General features: G+C 41.4%; 7 protein-coding genes across 7 annotated transcripts; 4 read left to right on the forward strand and 3 right to left on the reverse strand.

Moving 5' to 3' along the window:
- Positions 1 to 120: 120 nt before the first annotated feature.
- On the reverse strand, positions 121 to 1,241 carry BJX67DRAFT_370760 (zinc-binding alcohol dehydrogenase family protein; the record flags this gene model as incomplete). The annotated part of the gene is made up of 2 exons (XM_071030965.1): positions 121 to 907; positions 979 to 1,241. 2 exons carry the CDS (start codon positions 1,239 to 1,241, stop codon positions 121 to 123), a joined length of 1,050 nt encoding a protein of 349 aa, XP_070888525.1.
- A 10,514-nt stretch (positions 1,242 to 11,755) lies between these two features.
- BJX67DRAFT_347564 (uncharacterized protein) lies at positions 11,756 to 13,725 on the forward strand. The gene has a single exon (XM_071028551.1). The coding sequence runs from the start codon at positions 11,998 to 12,000 to the stop codon at positions 13,480 to 13,482; it is 1,485 nt and encodes a 494-aa protein (XP_070888526.1). The 5' UTR covers positions 11,756 to 11,997; the 3' UTR covers positions 13,483 to 13,725.
- A 102-nt stretch (positions 13,726 to 13,827) lies between these two features.
- BJX67DRAFT_370762 (kinase-like domain-containing protein) lies at positions 13,828 to 15,358 on the forward strand (the record flags this gene model as incomplete). Its single annotated transcript, XM_071030966.1, has 6 exons — positions 13,828 to 13,951; positions 14,067 to 14,175; positions 14,232 to 14,452; positions 14,607 to 14,905; positions 14,964 to 15,126; positions 15,240 to 15,358. The coding sequence occupies 6 exons, from the start codon at positions 13,828 to 13,830 to the stop codon at positions 15,356 to 15,358; spliced, it is 1,035 nt and encodes a 344-aa protein (XP_070888527.1).
- Positions 15,359 to 15,716: 358 nt separating this feature from the next.
- Positions 15,717 to 16,710, forward strand: BJX67DRAFT_347569 (FKBP-type peptidyl-prolyl cis-trans isomerase). The gene is made up of 6 exons (XM_071028552.1): positions 15,717 to 15,869; positions 15,981 to 16,048; positions 16,115 to 16,175; positions 16,247 to 16,267; positions 16,335 to 16,376; positions 16,430 to 16,710. Exons 1-6 carry the CDS (start codon positions 15,733 to 15,735, stop codon positions 16,485 to 16,487), a joined length of 387 nt encoding a protein of 128 aa, XP_070888528.1. The 5' UTR covers positions 15,717 to 15,732; the 3' UTR covers positions 16,488 to 16,710.
- A 125-nt stretch (positions 16,711 to 16,835) lies between these two features.
- BJX67DRAFT_379100 (isoprenoid synthase domain-containing protein) lies at positions 16,836 to 17,973 on the forward strand (the record flags this gene model as incomplete). Its single annotated transcript, XM_071032495.1, has 5 exons — positions 16,836 to 17,049; positions 17,141 to 17,169; positions 17,221 to 17,462; positions 17,549 to 17,893; positions 17,952 to 17,973. 5 exons carry the CDS (start codon positions 16,836 to 16,838, stop codon positions 17,971 to 17,973), a joined length of 852 nt encoding a protein of 283 aa, XP_070888529.1.
- Positions 17,974 to 19,818: 1,845 nt separating this feature from the next.
- BJX67DRAFT_379101 (Alpha/Beta hydrolase protein) lies at positions 19,819 to 21,057 on the reverse strand (the record flags this gene model as incomplete). Its single annotated transcript, XM_071032496.1, has 5 exons — positions 19,819 to 20,023; positions 20,058 to 20,344; positions 20,402 to 20,501; positions 20,797 to 20,915; positions 20,971 to 21,057. 5 exons carry the CDS (start codon positions 21,055 to 21,057, stop codon positions 19,819 to 19,821), a joined length of 798 nt encoding a protein of 265 aa, XP_070888530.1.
- A 2,259-nt stretch (positions 21,058 to 23,316) lies between these two features.
- Positions 23,317 to 25,260, reverse strand: BJX67DRAFT_347571 (glycosyl hydrolase). The gene has a single exon (XM_071028553.1). It carries the CDS (start codon positions 25,218 to 25,220, stop codon positions 23,559 to 23,561), a length of 1,662 nt encoding a protein of 553 aa, XP_070888531.1. The 5' UTR covers positions 25,221 to 25,260; the 3' UTR covers positions 23,317 to 23,558.
- Positions 25,261 to 25,336: the final 76 nt, after the last annotated feature.

Here is a 25,336-nt window from a genome sequence, read left to right on the forward strand (position 1 = left end):
TGAGCTTTCTGTTTAAATATCTCAAAGATTCATATAAAGAACGCGAGCAGCACAACACACGGTGCATACAAACTATAAAAATCTGTCTGTTCCCCTAATGTAGCAGAGCAGGGCTAATCTCTACAGCTCTACCACAAGCTTCGTAGCGCTCACACCCACCCTATACTTCTCCAGGGCCAATTGAACCCCCTCTAGCCCTTTCCCAACAATAACCGGCTCTGGAAGCGCCTTCAGTCTACCCATCTCCAGCGCGGACGTAACATACTCCCTCCAAACAGGCCCCGCAACATCGTCAACGGCAAAGATCATCCCCGCTTTAACATTCCCTGGCACATCGGCAGGCGGAGGATGCACAGCAGCAAGTTGTCCACCCCCCACCTGCGCCAGGATCTCGAGGTCACGCGTATACGTCTCAGGCGTAGAAATTGCGTCAAATATCCCAATGAATTCGAAGGTAGAGTCTTTAACCGCTGTGACGGCTTTATGGACGAGGTCTGGATCCTTGTGGTCGAGCACCTCGGATGCGCCGCAGCGCTGGCAGAGAGCGACGCTGTGCGCTCCCGCGATCGCGATAACGTGGATTCCGGCTGCCGTCGCGAGTTGCGTTGTCATTGAGCCGACGGAGGAGGAGGCGCCGTAGACGATTAGGGTTTTCCGTGGGGATTCGGCCGGGTCCTCGAGGGAAGGGTACGGAAGGCCTAGAGCTGGAGTTGACACGCCGGGTAGGGCTGTCCCAGGTTCTTTCACCGAGAGTACGCAGACGGCTGCCTCGAGGGCAAATGGAACGACGACGCCGTGCGTGAATGGGATACTGTCTGGAAGGATGGCGGCTTTATCAGCGCGGATGACGGTGTATAGCGCGTATGCACCGTCCCTTGGCTGGCTGGTTACAAGGTTGATGGCGTGGCTGTGTCAATGTTAGTCGGGATCAGTTGCTATGGGCTGGATGGGAGGAATAGGAGGATGAGTTGCGCTTACCCAATAACTCGATCGCCTTTCTTGAGGCGCGTTACATCTGCTCCAACATCGTGGACTTCTCCTGCTACATCACACCCAAGGATGGCGGGCCATTCCTTCACGAAGACGCCGGAGTCCTGCATGTGGGTGTCCAGCGGGTTGATGGCAATTGCGGCGTTCTTCACAACAATCTCCCCGGAGCCAGGAGTTGGCATTGGAGCCTCCCGGACTTCGAGAGGTTTGCCTGCTTCGACAAGCCATGCAGCTTGGTTTATTTGTGTCATATTTGGGGAAGGAAGGTAGACTGTTGGGTCTTATGGATCGTGGATTGGTACTGATGCACTTGAGATGCCGTCAAGCTGTATGGGAGTATATATATTGCCATGATATTAGAAATCAATCGCGATTATAGTAAATCTCAGCTCATCAGTTCAGTCATGTTGTGACTTAGGGCTGGAACAGCATATCATGTTCGTAATGCTATATGCTGTTCTCGCGATATTAATAAGCTACCAGTGGAATGCCACATTAGTCATGTGGCATATTCCCTAACGTATTTCCCAACCGAGCGGATCACCCAACCGAGCGGATCACCCAACCGAGCGGATCACCCAACCGAGCGGATCACCTCCTCGATTTTCAACGCGCCGTTCAACACGTCGAATTCAAACCACCACCATGCCACCAAAAGCGCGTCAAAGTTGTCAAAAATTGGTTGAGCAAGAGGGTAGGATCCAACTTGCTATCAAAGCTTTAAAAAAGTCTAAAATTCAGGGTATTTGTTGTGCAGCAAGGGCTTTTAAAGTTCCCTATACAATACTTAACAAACAACTTTAGGGTTGACCTTTTCGCGCAGAACTCCGCGCAAATAGCCACAGGCTTTCTTAGCTTCAAGAAGACTATTTAGTTAATTGGATAGTATCTTAGGATACACGTGGAGTCCCCCCAAGGCATGTGCAGGTCCATGAGATAGCTAATCTTATCCTGCAAGTAGATATAGCAACTCCATCTATATCTATTAGAAAGAACTGGGTTACAAACCTTATTTAACGCTGTGAAGAAGTCCAATCTTGATATACAAGGAAGTATGATTATAATCAAGCCAAATACGAGGATCCTAAGGTTATAAAGGGGTGGTTTGAGCAACTCTAGCAGGTCCAGATTGAATATGGTATATTGGATAAAGATATCTATAACTTTGACAAAACTAGCTTTGCTATGGGTTAAATAGCAACTACTAAGGTAGTTACTAGATCTTAGATGCCTGGAAAACCTCACTTTATTTAACCTGGGAATCACAAGTGGGTGATAACAATTAAAAGTATTAATTTAATAAGGTGGTCAGTTCCTACATGCATTATCTTCAAAGGAAAGGTTTATATTAAGGGATGGTATGAAGAACTTGCCTTGCCAACAAACTAGAAGATTAAATTAAGTCCTAATAGTTAGACTATAAATAAGATAGGCCTCTAGTAGCTTTAAAAGGTTTTTATTCCTGCAACTAGTAGCTGTATAGTTAGCCAATATCAATTACTTATATTAGACAGCCATGGAAGTCATCTTATACCTGCCTTTAATAAAATCTGTAGTAAAAACAATATTATAGCTATTTACATGCCTTCTTATTTATTATATCTTCTACAGCCTCTTGATATTAGTTGCTTTGGTCCTTTAAAGTCTATATATAGTAGTTTAGTTGAATCAAGAATGCGCTTAGGGTTCCACTATATTAACAAATTTAACTTCCTAAAGGCCTATCCCATGGCCCGTATAACTATTTTTACGCCTCAAAATATTCAAAGCAGCTTTACTACAGCTGGTATACAGCTATTTGACCCCAAGCAAGTTCTTGACAGGTTAAATATCATGCTTGCTATACCAACTCTACCTGGGAGCTGTAATAGGGGCTTTATAAGCTCCTTAATGCTAGCAATATCTTATATAGTTCACCAGCTACAGAAAAAAGTATCTTTACTTAAAAAATTGCTTAAAAATAGTTCTTAAAGTCCTCTAACACCTTTAAAAATAGCCTTATAGCAAGTTCTAAAAGGCTGCAAGATAGCTCTATATAATACTACCTATCTAGCCCAGGAAAACCACAAGCTCCACATGGAAAATAAGAAGGCGAGGTAGAAAAGGTGCTGGTCTAAACACTAGATACCTAATAATGAAGGCCTATTAATATAGGAAGGTAGGGACCTTATGGTGTTGAGAAATGATCAAGAATGTAAGGTAGGGGGGTCTTTAATAATGTCTGCAGCTCAACCTTCTAAGGCGCCAAGACGCGCTCTACCAACCTGTTTAAACTATAATATTCAGGGCCATATTAGAACTAGATGTCCTGCTCCTTTAGTTACCTAATTTTAATCTATATTGGCGTTGGTTGGTGGTTGAGAATCGATTCAAGTTCTAAAAGCGCGACCGAAATCGAGGAGGTGATCCGCTCGGTTGGGTGATCCGCTTGGTTGGGAAATACGTTAACGTAAATCCCGACCAAACTGCCCACCTCTGTATTCCATATTAAATGGCCGTTTTTAAGAGTTGAATATCTCAGCAACCAAGCCTCTAGAGGAGTTATAACTTATTTATAAAGCTTACTAGTATGTAATATATAGATATATAAGGGTTATAACCTACCTAGCTTTATACTTTTAAGGGTAATATAAATTACGCCCGTATTTTTGGTAATTTCGATTATTTGAATATAATTGGGATAATATAAAGAATTTGGGTCGTACAAAATAGATATTTTCTTAGCTTTAGGGCATATATACCTAACTATATTTATTTTATCCCTCTAAATTATGTGGTTGTTGGGATATTGAACTCTTAAAAACGGCCATTTAATATGGAATACAGAGGTGGGCAGCTCGGTCGGGATTTACGTTAATAGTTAATTATTACTATTAGTTACTATAACTATTAAGTTATAGCTATAACTGATAACATATTTCCCAAGCGTCAATCACCCGACCGAACTGATCACCTTGATATCCCATTGTCAGAGAACTTGGACATTGACAGCCAATGGATCTGCTGTGCCGCAGCGCTAGGCCGCAGCGCAATGGATAAAAGATGTGCTGACCTGGTTGTATCAAGCGATATGATGCTAGGGCTAACTTGGACTATAGTAGTATCAGGCAATCTAATATGATTAGAGATAATAGAGCAGGCATTTTAATGTAAGTATCATATAGTACTCAAGGATATTATAGGAATAAATATATAAGGACTATTATTACCTATATTTAAAAGTTTTGTTTACTATCTATTATTAACTAGATTAATAATACACCTATTATTTACTAATTACTTTAGTTATCTGCCTTTTTCTATACTTTATTTAATTCTAAAATATCTTATATTCTTTTTACCCTATCAAGAATATTTTTAGGCATTCTCCTATAGATTAATTAGCAGACCCTAAATCTAATAATAATAAACTCTTGATTAAGTAAAAAGAAGTATCTACTATTAATATAGCAGGAGATAGTAGTATTTCTAGGAATCTAGCAGCTACTATTTCTAGAGAATCTGTTGCTACTTAAGAACCAACTAACTCTAAGAAAATTGTGTAGTTGGGCAATATAGTCAACTCCTTGTTAAACCAAGTTAGTGTATTATAGATATTTAAGGGTATTAAGATAAACAAACCTAAACTATTTAAAGGTAAGCAAGTAACCCTAAGAAGTTACCTAATTATAATAGACATGCACCTCTATATTAATAACCTAGGAAGTATACCTGAGTTTAATAAGGTTATGTTTGCTATCTCTTACCTTAAAAGACCTGTATTTAGCTAGTTTAAACCCTATATACATGACTATTAGGAAAAACCGCGATACTAGAGAAAGCCTATGACTAACACGATCTTTAATAAATATAAAGCTTTTAAGGAATAGCTTAAGCAAGTATTTAGAGACTAGAATATTGTAAAAATTACTAAGAATTAGATCTACTTGTTATATTAAGAAAAAATAATTTATAGGGAATATACTACAAAGTTCTACTAGATTATATCTAACCTAATATAGGGAGATAATATACTCAAGTCTGCCTATTATAAAGGATTAAAGGCAAGGACTAAGGATATACTTGTATTAATTAATAATAAGCCTAAGATTCTAAACAAACTTATTAATTAAATATCTAAAGTCAAAACTTAATATACCAAACAATAGCTTGAGGAATAGTAATAAAAGAAACTATTTAACTATTAGAAGTAATAACAAGACAAGGATAGGGATATTAAAATACAGATAAATACTACTATTAGCAAGACTTGATAAAACAACTAGAATAGCAAAAGAAAGAGAAAGTTTAATAGAAAATGTTTCAAGTATAATAAACCTAGATATATTATAAAAAATTGCTATATCAAGAAGGATCAAGGACTAGCTATCTATAATTTGTAATTAAGTATTATATAGACAGTCTATAAAGCACAAGTTAATACTATTAGAATAGTAACTAAACTAATAGACTAGGAATAGCAGCCAGCATATATAACTAAAGATATTCATGCTACCTATATACTTGTCAGCATGGGAGATAATATAATTGTTACCTTAAAATTAAATAAGCTATACAAAGAATAACAAGAAAATATAAGAAGATTAGCTAATATTATTATAACTATAGAAATTAGCAATAAAAACATAGATATTAATAAAAAAAAAGAAAAAAATATAGAATACTACAAAAAAAAAAAAAAGGAATAGTACTAAAGATATAAGAAAATATAGATATTAGATACTAAAAAATAGAGAAGATATTTACTAGATTTTAAAGAGAGGTTAGCTTAGATATTATATAATACTAATAAATTACCTATAGTAGAACCATATATTTAGAAGTATAAAGATTACTATAAAATTTGCTAGTATAAATCTAATAATATAGATAATAAATAATATTACTTGGCAAAAGAGAAACAAGATAATAATAATAAGATCTCTTTTTTAACCAATAAGTTCTATATATGGTTAATAGCTTAGATTACTGATAAAATAGCAATAACTTAGTATAAGACTTGTAAAATACAGATGGAAACCCTGTAAGAAAATAAAAACTATAAGATTAGTAACTTCTTGGAAAATAAATCTTGTACTTGCATACTACTATAAATAATATATTAGAAATAGTCTAGGAAAACATAGCAAGATTATATTATAGAATATAAATAATATAGAGACTAGATGTTTCTACCATGCCTAGAACATGGAGAAGTATATAAATAAATAGTAGAAGAATTTAAACAGATATTAAACTCAAGAGGAACATGCTTTTATGATAATTAGATTAGACACATGCGAAACTGCCTATACAATTATTACCTGATTCTTGGAGGAATAATATACTAAAAAATTAATTAGATGTTTTGTTATAACAACTTTTATAGAAGATATATCTATATAAAACAAGAACATGGATGGTATTTACAAGAACTAAGTATATTAAAGAAGCTAGACTATAAATATCCTATAAAAAAAAATTATAACTATGCTTTTACAAGCAAAGGATATCCATGTTACTTTTACTTGATAATATACAACTACTAAATTAAAGGATGTGTTTTTTATCCTAAAGGACTGCCAGCAACACACAACAAGAATTATTATATTAGAGAGAAATAGAAATAGTATAAGAAATACTAATAAGAGGTTTAGCTCTATATAATTAAAAGCTAGATATTACTAGTTATACTTGCTATAATTAATAAATATAAAGCAAGGATTCTAATAGATTCTAAAGTATTAGACAATTTTATAGAACCTAAGTTTACCAAATAATATAGGATTAAATCCAACCTAACTAGATAAAGCCTTAAAATTATTAGATTTAGAGGCAAGGTACTATACCATAAACCTAAAATAAGAACAAGGATTATTTAAATAAACTCGGGAATATATAGTAAGGATCTAATATTTAAGATTATACTAATAGAAGAAAGACTATATAATATAATTATAGGAATGCCTTGGTTAATAAGACAAGAACTAATTATTAACTAGATAAAAGGAGAAGTTGTGATCAGGGAATGCTATTTAGTTGTAGAAAAACAAGACTATAATATACAAGCTTATAATACTAGAGAAGAATTAGGAATAATCTTTAATAGTAAGGATCAAAAGGTAATAAATATCTTAGAACAAGGAACTATTTAAATAAAAGTAATAAATAGGATGTTATAAAGAGTATTAAGTAAAATAACTAGGAATAATAGAACAAGAATCTAACTTGTAAAGAATAGATGTCCCAAGCTAAAGAAAATTTATAAAGCCAAACTTGCTAAAATTAAAAAGCTATTACTAATAAAGTACTACAAGTTTATTAAACTATTTGTAAAACTAGATTATTAATTACCTAGTTATAAACTATAGTATAAAGCAAGGATATTACTAAAACTAAATATTAAGTTACTATAGGTCAAGTAATTTTAAAAGTTATCTAAGGAATTAGTAATAAAAGACAAGTTTATTAAGAAATTCTTAGAAGCTAGATATATATAAGAATTAAAATCTAAGATATTATTATAACCAATATTTGTGCCAAAGAAGAATAGAAAAATAAGAATAGTAATTAATTATAGAAAACTTAATAATACTATAATACTAGATGCAAATAAAGTACTATATATAAGATAAAAAAGGGATTTACTATAAAAAGTAAAAATTATAACTATTTTTAATATGCAATAGGGTTATTACAATCTCTTGATATATAAAGATAATATCTAGAAAATAGCATTTTTTATAGATCAAGAATTATATAAATAGGTTGTTATATCTATAGGACTTATATAATTACCTATAGAATTCTTAAGGTTTATAACTTATATATTATAATAATACCTTAACAAGATTGTTGTTTTGTACTTTAATAATATGATTATCTATTTAAAAAACCCTAAGAAACATGAGAGATATATTTAAGAAGTTATAATAATAATACTAGAAGCAGGACTTATACTAAATATTAGGAAGTGTAAATTTAATACTACTAAAATCAAATATCTAGGTATAAAGCTTATACTAGAAGAATAGCAAATATTACAAGAAAAGGTTGATATAATACTAAATTAGCTAATACTAACTAACAAGAAGGAAATACAAGGATTTCTAGGGATATTAGGATATATACAAGAATATCTTTACTAATATATATAGAATTTATAATCTATAACAGAGCTACTCAAGGATAATATATTATTTATCTAGGGATAGAAGGAACAGGAATTAATAGATTTGGTTAAGAAAATAGTTAAAAAAATACTAATCTTATAATTATATAACCTAGAGTAATAGAACTATATGAAGATAGATATATTAGAAGGAGGATTAGGAATAGTTCTTGAATAAAAAGATAATAATAAGAAATTGCAACCTATCTTGTTTTATTTAAGAAAAATAACCCAAGCTAAATAGAATTATAATATATATAATCAAGAGATGCTTGTAATTGTTAAAGAATTTAAGTATTAGAAATATTACTTGCAAGAAGCAAAATATAAAATAATTATCTAAATAGATTATAAGAACTTAATGTTCTTTATAATAATAAAGGAACTCAAGAGATAACAAGTATAATAGGCTTAAGAGCTTTTATAATACTAATTCAAGATTAAGTATATTAATAGCAAGAAAAATGTTATAATAAATATACTAAGCAGAAACTCTAACTATATAATTAATATCAAGAACCTAGAAACAAATATGCTAAAAATTAATAAAGACAGGTTATGATTTAACCAAGAAGTATAATTAGTAGTAGTAGTTACAATTAATAATTACAAGTTTTTTGTATAACTCAAGAAAGAACAAAAAGAAGATAAAATAATCTAGACTTGGAGGTTTAATACAAATAATATTAAAAAAAATAATAGAGTATTGCTATAGAATAGAGCAATTATAGTATCTAATAGAATAGTTAGGGAAGTGATTTAAAGATACTATAATCTACTATTTAAAGGGTATTAAAAGATTGAGAAAATAATAGAAAAGATTTAACAAGTATATTATTTTCTATAAATATATAAAAGAGTATAGGACTATATTATATAGTATAATAAGTATAGATAAAACAAGTAATTATAATACTAACTATATAGAAAAATACAAATACTAGAGATCTTAATAAAACCATGGGAAAGTATTATAGTTAACTTTATCTAGGGATTGCTACTATTAAAAAATTCTATTACAGGAATCATATATATAGATATAATTATAGTTATATATAAACATATAAAATATATAATTATTAGATTAATATAGAAGGATATTACTATAAAAAAGCTAGTATATTTAATATTATAAGAAGTATTTATTTAGACTAGACTACTAAAGTAAATAACTTCTAACCAAGACAAGTTATTTATATTAAAGTTTTGGAAAATACTTATAGAAGCATGTAGAACAAGACAAGATATATTTATTACTAATTACCAACAAACTAATGGACAAGTAGAAAGAATGATTTAGTCAATTAAATAGTACCTATAATATTATATAGACTAGAATCAAGATAATTAGGTAGAATTGTTGCCTATAGCTTAATTTATAATTAATAATATAAAAAATACAACAACAGGTATTACACCTTATTATATAAATCTTGGGAGAAATCCTAGAATATATTAGGAACTACTACCAGCTAAAAAATAATTAGATATAGTATTAATGCATGTTACTTATATAAAGGTATTATACTAATCTATAACCAATAATATTAGATAAGTAGAAGAGAAGATAAAGTTCTATTATAATAAAAAGTATAAGGATATACTACAACTTTAGAAAGAAGAGAGAGTTTACCTGCTACAATAAATAATAGGAAAAAAGGATTTTAATATTAAAAGCAAACAACTAAGCAATAAACTTAATACTATGAAATATGGACTATTTAAAATCAAGAAGAAACTTGCAAATAATAACTACTACTTAATACTACTAGCAAGAATGCAAGTTTACCTAGTATTCTATATCTTATTACTTGAACTAATAAAAAATCTAGAAAACACTAATAATAAAGCAACTAAAGTTAATAAGAAGTATAAAATTAAACAGATCCTAGACTAATAAATAGAAAAGGGTCAGATTTAGTACCTTGTTAAATAGAAGGATTACCTACTAGAAGATAACTCTTGGAAACTAGTCAGGCATCTTAATTGCCCTAAAAAGATTCTAGAATTCTAGCAACAAACTAGTCAAAGGAAAAGTCCTCTAAAAAAGGTAATAAGAAAGTATTAATAGCCTGCGCGACATGGGCCTGTAAGGTTTTATTTAGAATAACTAGTACTTATTATGCTTCTTTAATTTCCTTTTATTTATGCTCTTCTTCTTCTAACCTTTCTAATTCCTTAATTTCCTTAATTTTATGGGAAATAAAATCACCTGCATAATAGTTAAAAAGCTGCTCTTGTTTTTAGATATAATATAAACAAGCTAGCAATAGTTTAATCTGCTCTTGAATTTCTAAATCTTTTAATTAAAGCTCTTGTTATACTACCATGAGACATTTCTACTTTATATTAAAAAAAGATAGCTTAGGAATAATGTATTTTTAACCTGATTAAATATACTTGTTATAGTAACTTGAATCCTTGGACTTTTTGCATGGTTTATTTAACTAAGAGCACCAGATATAGGGGATGACCATTATAAAACTACTCTCTTTGATTTAATATTTAAGGTTTTATTTTTAGATACTAGAATTTGAAGCTATAATAAGGTTAGTGCTAATATATTAAGAAAAGTAGGATAAGCATGAACAGGCTTACCTGAGGAAACACTACTTATTATATTTTTGGGACAAAGACCTTGAAAAAAAGGGATTATTAGAGAACTTGGATATTAATAGCTAATAGATCTGCTATACTATAGTACTAGGCTGCAGTATAATAGATAAAAAATATGCTAACCTAGTTATATCAAGTAATATAATGCTAGGGCTAACTTAGACTATAGTAGTATCAGGCAATCTAATATAATTAGAGATAATAGAGCAGGCATTCTAATATAAGTATCATGCAGTACTCAAGGATACTATAGGAATAAATATATAAGGACTGTTATTACCTGTACCTAGAAGTTTTGTTTACTATCTGTTATTAACCAGATTGACAATATACCTATTGTTTACCAATCACTTTGGTTATCTGCCTCTTTCTATACTTCGTTTGACTCCAAAACGTCTTATATTCTCTTTACCCTGTCAAGAATATCCTTAGGCGTTCTCCTACGGATCGATCGGCGGACCCTAAATCTAACACCCATATTGAATGGCAATTTTTATAGTTGAATATCTCAACAACCAAGCTTTTAGAGGATACGTAACTAAACATAAAGCTTAATAATATAATGTATATATAGGGGTTATAAGCCCCCTATCCTTATACTTTCAAGGGGAGAGTCGTTCACCTGCAGGTCTGGTTGGGTTTAACAACTCTATTCAAGGGAATTATAAATTACATTGTTACATGTATTTTTGGTAATTTGATTATTTGAATGTACTTGGGGTGATATAAACGCCCCAGCTGGTATAAAATAGATATTCTATGATATATATCCATAATATCTCTATCTTATTACCCTAAATCCTGTGGTAGTTGAGATATTTGACTCTAAAAATGGCCGTTTAATATGGGATACAGAGGTGATCGACTCGGTCGGGAAGGACGCTAAGTTATCCATGGATGTATGATTAGAAATACGCCGGTGCCAGATTCAACCTTCGAGAGGAATGTCTTGCAGGCTGTGTCCCCTCGAACTATGGATCGCATTTCCAGTCCTACCACACCGCACGTTGCTGTGTTTACTCGAAGTGTTAACTTTGTCTATAGTATACTTCACCTTTTTGCTCTACTATTCGCGTTGCTACCCTCATTCAACATCTGGGACGGTCTGTTTTCTTCTTCTGACCAGGCTATTAACCACTCAACTAAGCCTAATCTGGACCTTCAAGCCGCCCGCGCGTCGCGAGCGATTCAGGCTTGTCCGTCTGAACCAAGCATGTTTCGTTCCACACCTTTGGAACGACATGGACCGCCCACCTCATCGTCATTCCCACACTGCAACTAGGCTCGGTCCTCGTGGCCTACTACAGTATAATGAGGCATATGGTGTTCTCATCTGCCGCGACTGCCGGTATGCCATCCAGAAAAACGCTCTACAAAGCCACCTCCTCCGGCACAAAATCTACCGTGACGAAAGGCATAACCTACTATTAACAATTGCCGATCTCGAAATTCTCGAGCCAGACGATGTGCCTCTGCCATCTCCTACATCACAACCCATCGACGGTCTTCCCGTCTTCTCCGGTTATCGCTGTGTTGTCTCTGGATGTGGTCACCTCTGTGCGAGCTCGAAGCGCATGAAGCGTCACCAAGGGGAGGTTCATGATAGCCGGGATGTCCGCAATCTTGCCTCAGTTTCCAGACCAGTGCAGCTTCAAACATTTTTCCGTGGAACCAAACTGAGGTATTTCGAGGTTACTCCATTGAATGCAGACGCGGGAGTTACCGCTATTGATGACGACAGGGAGGAGAATGCAGATGTAACAGAGCCACTTTACGAAACAGCAATAGCATCACAGCAGTTGCCATCTCCGTCCTGCTCTCGAACAGTCAGAGCTCCTCCACGATCCCCAGACCTCGAAACGCTGACCTATTTCCACCATTTCATCACCGCGACAAGTCTCAACCTTCCCCCTCCGAGCTCATCGACGGGGTATTGGCAAACAGATGTTGTGGGTTTAGCCCTGCAACGAAAATGGCTGATGAGTGGTCTCCTCGCGATTTCAACCCTCCATTTGGCCTTTCTCGAACAAGACGTATCGACCCGGCAGATCCACCGCGGCCGATCGACCCAGTTCGCCGCTCAATTTATTGAGAAGTGGGCGGAAATTCCCAGTCCTTCATCCCGCGCTGCCTGTACTACCCAGGAAGAAATAACAGCTGGGGAACGAATTGTGTGCGTTTTACGATGTGGACAATGGACTCTTCCAGGCGGGTCCCCGCCTCTATCTTTTACGTTGGAGTCACTACGGTCTCTTTTGTCGGCAATCAAAGCATTTGCGTTCGATTCTGCAGCTCAAAGTGATGGCGAACCCCGCAACCCTTCGAGTAACAAGCTTCAAAGTTTACATACCCTTCCATCGCGCATGGCTGAAACCTTCGGAAAGCCCGAAAACGTCGAGGACGTCCTTGCCACGCTTGAAGCAATCTCTGGTCTAATCGAATGCTGCGAGGTGAGCTTCTCATCTGACTGCATAGAAAAGACTTGGTCGAGTATGGAGATGTGGTTGAGTAAAGTACCCGAGTATTTTCGCCAGCTCGTGGAGCGGAATAGTCCACCTGCCTTGGTCGTCATAGCCCATTGGGCAGCGTTGCTCGTCAAGAGAGCTGGAAATTGTGGATGTTGGTTTCTGGAGGGCGTGACGGAGAAAGTGGTCCTACTTATTAAGGATGAAGTTTCTCAGAAGTTTTATGGTCGTGATATTGAGTGTCTGCTGCCGGAGATATAAATGTGCTGGTCGCACTCGGAGGCTTATTCTATTATGGACACACGGGTGTGTAGGCAGAGGGCCGCAACGGATATCATTTTAATGCTGTTGATTGATTGAGGGTAGTTGGGATGGTGGGTAGGATTGACTAGTAAGAGTGCTGTGATTTTTCGGAGGGTTGAGATGCCTGGCTTGATTCGAGGGGGACAGATGCCCTTTTATACACGAATCCAGAATCCTCACTGCCTCCACTGACTCATGTTTCTCAAGAGAATTTCATTCGCTGGAGGCGGTGTGGCTCGCGAACTTCACGCGTCGAGTCGGTTGGAAGCTGTCTCGGACGCAGGCTGAGAGAAAGTAGGCGCCATGAAACTCATGGGGCTGGCTCCATACAGTACATGCGTGGCGAATGTCGGATATTCTTCTCTTCGTGCGGCGAGGTTGACACCCTGCCAGCATCCGCTGCCTTCGTTTCGCTTCGCAAAGTACCGTACGTTGGTCCACCACACGCATTCTGGAGCCACGCGCTTTCCCCAGTTCAAGTTTCGGTGCTATTGATATATCAACGAAAATCGAAGAGGAAACCCTTCCGGGATGCCTTGCAGCGCGATATTATCCGGCACATATCGGCGAGGTTCTTAATTCTCGATACCAAGTTCTGACAAAGCTTGGTTTCGGTTCAGCCTCGACGGTATGGCTGTGCCGAGACCTTCGGTAAGGAAGTCCCGAGAGTTCGTCGACGTTACTAGCTGACGTGAATATCTTTCGAGTGACAACTGCTATCGGGTGCTGAAAATCCACGTCCGGAGTCGGCGACCGCTACCGGAGGTAGAAGTGCTGAACCACCTCAGGGCTCCTCCAAACCATGACCACCCCGGAAAGAAACATGTCAGACTTCCTCTTGAAGTCTTTGAGCTCATTGGACCGCACGGCGTGCATCCGTGTCTTTTGTACGCACCAGCTGGCATCGATATTCGTGACTTTGCAAGCTGTCTTGAGGCGATGCTTTGCCAGAGGAGCTGCTTCGACCAACCATTCGCTATGTTCTTCTCGCATTGGATTATCTACACGGGGCGAATATCATTCATACAGGTCGGTTGCTCAAGCCGTTGCTCAGCTCAAGTCAGACTGACTTGAAATTTTAGATGTTCAACCTAATAATCTCCTTGTTGGTATTAACGACGAGTCAGTTCTCTACGAAATAGAAGAGGATGAGATATCGAACAAATCTCCCAGAAAGGAACTTCCCAGCAGAACAATATACACCACGCACGGAATGCCGATAACGACCGGGGAGCCAGCTCTCTCCGACCTTGGAGAAGCACGCATCGCGGACAGCGGAAACCAAACTAGCCTTATTATGCCGAGCGTGTACAGAGCGCTAGAGATGATATTGGGGATGGAGTGGAATAGCAAGGTCGATATTTGGGCCGTGGGACAAATGGTACAAAGGGCGTTCCCTTCTTATCTCGCATGTTTGTGCAGCTCCCTTACATCCGCAGGGATGGACACTCTTCGAGAAAGGGCATCTGTTCCACTCACGAGACCTCGATAGTGAAATCCACCACGCAAAGCGGTGTGCAGAGATGATTGCACTATTGGGGCCACCGCCCCTCGAATTCCTGAGACGAAGTAAGAACAGTTCCACGTCCTGGGACGAGAATGGTAAGTACCGCCGTCCTGATGCGAATTCATGGCTACTAAGATGCATAGGTAACTGGCGGGGCTTGCCGAAATCCCAACGCAGACTCTCGAGTCTCGCGAATTACGGCTGGAAGGAGAAAGTAAGACGCGTTTCCTGCGATTCTTGCGGAAAACATTACAATGGCGGCCGGAAGATAGACCGACTGAGGAAGATCTCTTCACGGACGAGTGGGTGAGAGGAGACGATTACTGAGCGTCTCGCTCGGATGCCAAGTTTGGCACCAGAATAGAGATACCCAATAAACCTTCTTCTCCGCCAAAAAGCATAACAATGAGAAAACTGGCCCTGCCAACTAATAGATGTGTGCCTATGTGATAGAACTCTTGGTAATGGACGATATCGCACCATACCACCGGCGGAATCTGCACTCACTCCACAAATCTTAGCATTCCGGACAATTACTGCCCGCTAGTCCCGTGTTTCTTACGAGTAATCCTCCTTTGCAACCGCCAGAAATCCCATCCAACCTTCATCGATTGCGTAGTAGTCACGTGATGGCCAGCATCCGACATTTTCCTCAGCCTGCAACAACCTCTTCTCGCTTCAATAACTTTGCTTCTCAAGCAATGGGGATCATCGACTTCGTCAAGGAAATCATCCGACCCGGGAATGGGGTCGATTATCCGCAGAAAGGAGACATAGTGACCGTGCACTATCACGGGTATTTATACGATCCGACTCGATCGTGGAATAGGGGGCGTCGGTATGTGACGGAAACTCATACTTCGCCAACTCGGCCATCTGGTTGCAGAGTTGTCGACTGGAGTCCGTTCCTGAGTACGATTTGGATTGAATAACTGACTTAGCTTTGCAGGTTTGACAGCAGTATCAAGCGGGGTATCGCGTTTACGTTCCAGATTGGGATGGGAAAGGTCATTAAGGGTTTGTCGCGTCGCTGTCTCCCCTCTTCTGCTTTGTCTTGGGTGGTGTGCTGATCGTGGTGCGTAGGATGGGAAGTAGGGATTCTGGGGATGAGTCTTGGGGAGAAGGCTCTTCTTACGTTTGGCCCGTATGTTACCTTCCTTTTTTTGATGCAGTTTGTTTTCGTTAACAGTGAATGTAACTATTGTATGGTGGCAGCCATTACGGATACGGTGCAAAGTATGTCCTACCCCATGTCCCTTTGGTTAAGGCGTTGCTTTGGGGACTTATGCTGATAGCCGTGAAGAGGGGCACCACCGTTTATTCCTGGGAATTCTACGCTTGTTTTGTAAGGTCTTCTGTTCCCAGATTGGTGCTGTTCGGCTGCTGACACGCTCGTAGTAATGTTGAACTGCTTGCGATTAATCGTCGGACGCTCCAGTCGGATGATTCGGGGTGACGGCATGGGCGGCCGGCTTCTTATAGCTTCGAGTCTGCGTCTGGGGGAGGTATGAAAGCAATAGTGTAATATATGTCGAGTCACCGCAGCGGAAAAATGTCTTCCCATGTACAGGTTCCCTTTCTCAAACAAATATGTTACACCTACGATCCTATTGCAGGCTGCCAGATAAGCCACGAAAATCTCTCCTCTCTCAACTTTCTCAGATATAATGTGAGCAAGACTAGCTTCAGAAAATATCAAAACTCAGTTGCTATCGACCCTAAATATTTACCACTGCCTTGGATTAGCCTGTTCCCTGCTGGCCGGCAGTGCAAACATTGGCAAGCTGCGGAAGATGGGGCAAGGATGCTATTACAGGCAATCTATGAAGTGCCTGAGGGCGAGCGAGGGAAATTACCTCAGGGTTTTAGCGAAAATTCCCAAACCGAGGGAAGATCCGATAAGGCAGAAGCGATCGTCAGCACGGCTGTCAATGCCGCAATATACCTGAACCCAGAGTCAAGTCCTACGAGGATAGCCCTGATCAGCAAAGTCTTCTTGTTGGCTTGGCTACAAGACGGTACGTTAGTCTTGAATAGACTGGCTTTTTGAATTGAGCTCTTGTGGCAATACGAAGTCCTCGAACCTATACTGATATCTTGCAATGACAGACGTCGTCGAGTTTGACTCATCTGGCGAGGTTAGACCGCGCGAACCCTGCCGTTGGCTACGCTAATTTGAGGAAGTATAGACGACCACAGCCGTCGATATCATTATCCGTGAATGGCCAGAGATCGTGACGAATCCAGAAATAAATCTCACCTCTCCTACTACGATCTCGGCCAGTATCGCTCACGAGCTGATCTGCGAAAGCCCTGTTCTTGGTAGAGAAGTAATGAAAGGCCTTCTTGCATTTATTTTTTCTCAACCTAGAAAGGAGTTTTCGGGGTTTAGAGACTTTCTTGATTATCGTGCTGTCAATGTTGCCGCAGAGTAAGTTCGCTGCTTCGAGATTCTTTTAAAGCCTGCTAAAATCAAAGGTTCACTCTGGCATGCGTCAGGTTCGCTAACGACATTAGACTCTCACCCGGGGAGAGCAGCGTTCTGGATAAATTTTTGCAGCTGGCCTACGACCATCTTCTCCTTGTAAACGACCTTTACTCCTTTGAGAAGGAGAAAAGGGAGTTCGAAGAGCAAGGTGCTACGATCTCAAACGCTGTGTATTACTTGGAAAGCACTCTATCCGTCCACCCTAATACGGCAAAACTTGTCGCGCTGGATGTGATACATCAAACTGAAGCGCAGCTATCGGCTGAATTTTCGAAGTTGCGCTCCAATGGACTGAGCCAACAGCAATTGAAATATGCATGCGCGATTTTGGAATGCACGGCTGGGAATATTGTATATTCGTTGACAGCAAAGCGGTACGGGGGAAGTTCTGCAAAGGTTTTCCAGGTCAAAAACAATATACACCCATCGAAGCGAGGACTACTTACTAGGTTGAAACACTTCATGAAAAGCAGGTACTCATGTACTTAAAGAGGTGTTGATTATCCTCAGACATTTCAGTTTCCATGTCCTCTGTTGTATCCGAGTACCTCTGAGCTCCTTCCACAAATTCTCCAAGGACTAAGCTGTCAATTATTGCGAAGGTACTAATTAGTCTTGTCGGAAAAAGCAAGACTGTGGCGGGAAATACTTTCGATGTAAATTTAGTGATAGTTGCCAAGCTACGTGCCTTTCTTCCCTGCTATTGCTCAACGTTGGATGAGCCCCAGATTAAATGCGCCATCACTAAAGTCACTGACGTTACCGACACCCACCGGCCCATTCCCATCAGTATAGTTCATGAGACACGGAGCGGCCCGATAACTGTCCGTTTCGTAGTTGTTGGCCTCTCCCCGTCCTTATAGCACTCATGGGCCATATATATGACGCATTACGGAAAGATAGAGACCACCTACGGGGATATCACGGAAAAACAGTATGGAAAGCGACAACAGAGTTCAGAAATTTGAAATTTAGAGACCCATGGATGATGTTGCATCATCCTGTTGGCACGAAAGCCACGAAATGACATCAGGGGACAGATGGATGATGGTGAACCATCCTTTGACACAAACTCACAAATATGTAACCCAGCCGTGTGGTAAACAAGAGTTCCCGTCAATATCTTCATATCTCTTGTAGCTTTTAGAGCCTTCAGATCCAGGAAAAGTCACATACCAGACCCCTATGGAGTAGGATCAAATACTACCAGCGAAAGTATCCTAGGCAAATTATGACATCCATATGCTCCAACAACTGGTTAGACAGCGGCTTCCAAGTTTGTCCCACTCTAGTTATTGCAACACTCTAAGAGTGTGCTCTGGGATGAAGGAATGGAGTAACAGGAGTTACTACCCCTGGCAAGCCACAAACAACTCTGGCCTTCCACTTGTCCTTCTCGCTGTGGGCGTGGTCCTGATTTGATGATCTCAGGTGAAGAATCAGATAGGGCGCGATTACGCACGAATTCTAGTGACTGTGACGGGGTTGTATCCAACCATAGCAGCTACCAAGAAAGGTTAGTATGACCACAGAAGGTAGTTTCGCTGCTCTCGCGAAAAGTTCGTCATGTTACAGTCCAATTCTATCAGATAGGTTGAAACCGGCTCCTAGCCCGTTGTCACGGCCACCCTACCGAGACGAATACCGAGATCTCAGTGAACACCGTGACTGTAGTGTATACAGATCAGGGTGTACGTTTAATCCTTGTTCACATCGCATTCTAGCGCCCCAGAGGTGGTGGATACTAAGAGCTTACGCGACGTGCGATGATGTGTTCCATTTTTTGGTTATAACAAATTTAGCTTTTAGTCTCTTGTTTTTGGTCGAGCAACAGTGGTCCGTACTTTTCTATATCGCATATGCCGTATATGCCCCAGGCGCTGCTGCTCGTCTTAGAACTTTTGACGTCCCATCATGAAATACAAACTTCATTATGACAGGTGATCCGCGAGTCTTACAAGCCTTAGCCACCGGCTACGTCTCAAATGGTGCTTAACCTGATCCAGGTCAGGATATCGCGTTGGTGATGTTGTTGCCAGCAGGCCTGGTGGAACCGATGGATAAATAGGCCGGTCATTGGGGCACCCTCGGCGCGAGAGCTCGCCAGAAGACACATCGTGCGCCCCTCGACCGCCCTCCCAAGTGAGAGCATTGGTCAGCCGAAAATTGTTCACAATACCCGTGCCGGTGCGGATATAGAACTTCAAGTTGTAGGTTACATTGACAATCTCGACTCGGCCTCCCGTGATGTTCAGATCCTTTTGAGACGGGCCTAGCAGCGAATACTGTGGCCAGCGGATTACATCGCCGCACTCGGAACGGTCGCGTTCTCATAGCCCCCTGTCGAATCTTCCACGGAGATGACAGGGCTATTGTTGATAATGAAGCTACCCCAGATCTTCTGAATCGCATGTCGGAAGTCCGCACTAGGTTTGGTCGCATCCACGGCAAAATAAGCGGGAAGATCCGCCCCGTGATGGGAGGGAGCAGAGGTATTTCCAAGCCTGCCGGCGACGTAGAGTAAATGCCTCGGCGAACCACTGAGCCGGGCAGTGGAAGGTGGTCTCGCCAGCGATGTTGAAGGCGGCCTGCTCAATGCCGGTGGCGTAGCTCGACAAGTTGAGCCCAGTGGGGCCACGGTCCCTGAGTGTATCGAAACGGATATCGTTGCTGTTATCCTCGATGTCATCGATCCGGTAGAGCTTTTTAAGAGCTAGCTCGTCGGCTTTAGTGAAGAGCGGAAAGTTGGTAGCGATGAAGTCGTCGAACTGATCCCTTATTCCGATAGCAGGGTCGATGAAAGGGACATCCTCGTTTGCATGGCTCTGCAGGCAGTTAGAGAATCTGAACATCCCCGTTTGCTACTTGATACCATAACCTACCCCAACCAGGAGGCGCCTGCCGCCTAGCTGACCAAGGAGCAGCTGCTCCGACGGGAGTTTCTTGACGAAGGCGCCATGTATGACAAGTGCCCAGGTGAAGCTGCCGTAGTGACCTCAAGTTGTGGACACAGCATCTCTGGCGACTTGCAAAGTGTCCGTGTCGACATCGACTAAGTAGTCAAAGGCAGTCGAGTGACGCTTGCGCCTCGCAGGGCCCTCCCCGCAACCTGTCAGTTCCACAAATGCTTCATAGTTTTCGGGGGGAACCGACTCATTGCACCTGTGCGTTGGGGGTAGATAGGGCTGGCAGCAATGCTCCAATGGACGAAGGTAAGAGGCTGCAGCACGGTTACTGCGATCGGATTAGATTGTGACACACATTTTCGAAGAGATACGAATCCTCTCCACCATAGGCCATGGCCAGGTGCATGATGGCGCCCGCACCGGAGGGTTCGTCAGCGAGGGTGACACGGCTGGGGTCACCGCCGAAGTTAAAGATATACTTGAACCCGCCCTAGGGCAGAACGCATATCGAAGAACCCAGCGTTCAGCTGACCTTTCTCACTGACTTCCGGGGATGAGAGGAACCCAAAGGTGCCGAGTCGGTACTGGATCTCGACGGCGATTAACCCATTGCCATTTGTGTTCATCCACATGCTGGTATCGTAGTTACCGCCAAAGACTGAGTATCCTCCTCCAACTGGGTGCACAGAACGAAATGTATCAGCAATGTAGCACAGATGTGAAATTCCAGGCAGGCATACGAATCCAGACTAGTACAGGAAGTGCGCCGCGTTAGGGGCAGTGTCCCTCCCAGGTCATCTTTCCGGACATCTCCAAGGAGACGAGCGACAGATGTTAGCCGTTCTCTAACATGAAATGAATAGGGTGACTATATTTTCTCGCACTTCTACAGTGTGGCATTTATTACGACGAAACTGTCAATCCTGGCCCTCTAGTACCGTATTTTCGCTAAACCAAACCTCCGCGCTGTCGTCATCTCAAGTGCCGTCTTCGTAATTCTAAGGCTTATCTCTATAGAGGTTGCATTGGGATTTGCCTGTCGCCCCATACAAGCTTGGTCGGGTGCTGTCGATGGCGAGTTTACATGCGTCAGCAAGGAGGCCTTTACCTACTTCATCAACATCACCAATCTTGTCACCGACCTGTGGACCTTCAGTATGCCAGTCCCTGTTCTTCTTAAATTGTGCTAGCCCAGCACAGGCGCGCCAGCCTTCTCTGTATCTTCTCGCTCGGCCTGGCAACCTGTGCCATTAGTGCGGCCGGTCTTCAGTTTGTCGTCGGCTTGACCTCAGATGGTTTCACATGTACGCGATTTGTTCAGGGTCCGTGATTGCTGACGATATGAAGTTGGCTGACAGTCCTCTACAGGGACCAGCGCTTCGCTTGGGATTCTGTCGTCGTGGGAACCTTGCGGCGGAATCCTCTGCGCCAATGCTCCGCATTGTCAACTCCACAGAGACTGTTTAAGGTGCAGCCAGGTCTTGCCAACAGTCAACGGCCTCCCTAACGCGCGACGTTCATCGAGATTGGTTCGACTCTGCCGAACTTGACCCGCCTCCGATATATACCAGTGCAGCGCGCATGAGCTCAATAGGATCAGGATGAAGTAAAACAGTAAGCGATGTTGCTGGAGCTCCGCCTGTCTGCTTTGAGCGCTTTACATTCTTTAAAACTCTAAACTCAAAAATCACCAATTCAGCCATCCGTTAGCCTCTCGATAAATCCATAGGGTGATAATTCTCTATTTGTATCCCTAACTCATGAACAGTTTGCCCGTAAGCACATCACAGGTAGCCGACGCTCGCGCTGCGAGGGTTGTATACTCGGCCTCTACTAATCCAACGCCTCACGCAAATATGGAATGCGCGGCCACAACATAATCACACAAAAACTCCTACACTCCCTGTCTTAACCAGTGACTTCTGAGGAAGTTGATCCAGAGTCAGGTAGGCCTGTGATGTTGGCCGTCTGGAACCAAACGGGTAGCTTATCTTTCGCGACACCAGTGGCGGAAGATGTCCCCATACTCGCCGTAGAGAAGGGCAGGGATGATAACATGTAGAATCATAGTCCCGGACTGGATAATTAGGTGATTGACTGACCGATATATGTTAGTATCTCCACAATAAGGAAAACACGAAGCGCGAGAGATTTCCCTTTGTGCGGATTCAGGGCTATTTCGAACATATATTCCATCCTAATTGCAGCTAACTCGTTGCCTTTGGTTTGTGCTGCTGGCCCTGCCCTGAGTAGTAGACTTCAGCCGAATCGGCTCAAGGAAAATCTCCAATTGGTTGTATAAATCGGACTCCCTGATCCTCAAATCCCAATCCAAATTGTATGCAAGCTGCAACTCCATCGGGCTCACTTCCCCCTGACTGAAGAAAATGATCTATTCTTCGTCTCTGTTTGGAGATACTCCTTCCAGATATCGTTGTGACGTGGGTAGTCATTAAGAGTCTTCCCGGCCAGGATCAGCGCAGCTAGGAAGAGGCTGGTGAGGGTTGTCGGGAATGCCACGGATGTTTGGTTGTAGTCTACTCTTGAGGCGTGCTAGGTAGACAGAAGTTGACATCGGAACTAGGATCGGCGCCTTTGAAGCCTCGGCTAGGTGACGGATGGAATCTTCAAGGGGTGGCATTACAACGGTGGCATGTGTCTGACTTACGGGAACCTAATATAGATAAATAAGCGCATCTGTCGAAACAGCTCCTGTATAACCTACCACACTATATGCCACCTTGGTTAGGACCCTAACGTTCTCATCACTGGAATTTTACTGCTAAGTTCCCTCAATGCATAATAATAATAATAATACTAATAAGGCTACAGCCAAAGGTGGGGAGCGCATGGGAAGAGTGTGTCTTCACAGTCGGATTAAAATTTGTACAGTCCGATTAGCAACACTCTTAATAAATATCAGAATAGGCTCGCAACTCGAGCGCCGAAGCGACCTTCTAGCTCAACGGTATGGCGAGGACGGGGAAGTCCACGATATAGCGAATTATCACGAAGACTTTCGCGAGAGAAAACCTCCTCGGCGCTAGCTTTTTCTTCAAGAGAGACAAGACTAAGACTAATCGTGGAGGCATTGCCAGGTTCTTCCGCATAATTGTGATTCAACTTTATGTGCTTAGACTTCCGTTGAGATTGTGAAAGACTTCACCACAACCTCGCCGCCGAGCTCCGTTGTTGCAAAGTTAAATACCCCATAACGATCTCCGACAAAGAAAATAGCGCCATCTGGCATGGCGTGTGTCTGACCAATAGCAGTGAAGCTTGACCCATCGGTACTATAGGAAAAAGTAGCCGTAGCAGAGCGGCTGCTAATGTCGCACCCGACACGCAGCCAGATATCATCCCCGGAGATAGGCACTCCTTCAATCACGTTCCCTTTGTTGACGGTAACCCAACCATTGCTGGATTCCATCAAGACATCGTCAACCATCTCGAGCCTCGTCTCGGTTTCAGTCTTGGAGACGGCGACCCAGGCAGCGTCGTACCGGAAAACCGCCAATCCGGCTTTATCGCCATTCACCATGGCAGAGTGATCAAGGTGAATGGTGAGAGTGGAAGTTGGACCAAGAATTCGGTGACTCAGCGTGTTTCTCGCAGAGAAGAAATCGTCCGTCACTGTCGCGGTTTGTAAAGTAAGTCCCTGACCGACGGACCACTTACTGTCATCCGGGTTGTGATTCCACTCGTACTGAGGTCCAAGAGTGTCCTTGGTGAAGTTGTCAGTGCCTGTGACAAGTTGGACCGGGTGTTCTGGCAAAGGATAAGGATAGCTTGATCCCCACTGATTGTCGCCAACAAATTCGACATGTGGCCAGCCCTCCGAATCCCAGGTGATTGGGGCCAGAACAGGAATCCTGCCGCCAGGCCAGTTGTCGACAAACGCGATGTACCACCAATCCCCTTCCGGTGTGTCGACGATAGCACCTTGATAAGGGTTGTCACATCCTGGGACTGGATTGCCGCTATTGGCTAGAACCTGTCGCCACTCATTGTATGGTCCGAACGGTCCACCGCTGGATTTGATAATCATTTGCCCGTGGCCGCCAACTCCTGGCCACGTCATCCAAAGATAGTAAGTGCCGTTAATCTTATAGAATCTGGATCCTTCAATGTATTGGATCTCCTCATTAGATTCGAAGACGAGCTGGACCTCCTCTTGTTGCAGGTCCTCGGTAAGCTTGGCGACCCAGATCTTGGTATCAGCTCCATTCGCAACCCACGCGCCGTAGGAGACATAGATGGTGCCATCATCGTCGATGAGCATACCGCAGTCGTAGTAGCAACTCTCGCTTATCTCCGAGGCTTGTGTCCAAGGCCCCGCTGGGTCTGGGGCGGAAAATATGTAAGACTTTCCAACGCCCTGAATACACCCAACCCAGTAGAATAAGCCATGGGCTTCGTGGTACCTCAGAGAGGATGCATAGGTCCCGCCATTATAGGCATTGCCATCCGTAAGATTAAACTGAGGATGGTCGAATTCTAGCGAAGGGATAGAATGAGCAAAGTATTCCCAGTTCACTAAATCGTATGACCTGAGCAGTGGGGCCGCGGGCGAGAAATGCATGTTTGAAGCAGAATAGTAGTAAGTCTCGTTGACGCGGATTAGATCTGTGTCGGCAAGGTCTTGCCATAACACTGGGTTGGTGAACTCTTGAGCTGCAACCGTCGAGATGAGAGCTGCGAACAGCCCAATAACAGCAAGAAGGGCCATGGCACTATCGAAGATTTTGAACGTCAAAGGAATGAGTAGAAGGTTCAACCATGATATGATCACCATTTGCTTTATGCTTCGCCTGGAGCATCTTATTCTTTATTTATTGCCCAACCATATACATCCGTACTTAGCCCCGTGGTTGTTCCTGAAGTCTTGGCCAAAGAGCGGAAAACCTGGCT

Source organism: Aspergillus lucknowensis (assembly GCF_044049455.1).
Source record: "Aspergillus lucknowensis strain CBS 449.75 chromosome Unknown BJX67scaffold_9, whole genome shotgun sequence".
NCBI lineage: Eukaryota > Fungi > Ascomycota > Eurotiomycetes > Eurotiales > Aspergillaceae > Aspergillus > Aspergillus lucknowensis.

Excerpts from the sequence above, each read along its gene's own strand:
- BJX67DRAFT_347564 (XM_071028551.1), top strand. The coding sequence starts at position 11,998 with ATGGACCGCCCACCTCATCGTCATTCCCACACTGCAACTAGGCTCGGT.
- BJX67DRAFT_347569 (XM_071028552.1), top strand. The coding sequence starts at position 15,733 with ATGGGGATCATCGACTTCGTCAAGGAAATCATCCGACCCGGGAATGGG. Across the intron at positions 16,049-16,114 it reads GATGGGAAAGGTCATTAAGG|GATGGGAAGTAGGGATTCTG; the intron begins GTTTGTCGCGTC and ends CGTGGTGCGTAG. Across the intron at positions 16,176-16,246 it reads GCTCTTCTTACGTTTGGCCC|CCATTACGGATACGGTGCAA; the intron begins GTATGTTACCTT and ends GTATGGTGGCAG.
- BJX67DRAFT_347571 (XM_071028553.1), bottom strand. The coding sequence starts at position 25,220 with ATGGTGATCATATCATGGTTGAACCTTCTACTCATTCCTTTGACGTTC.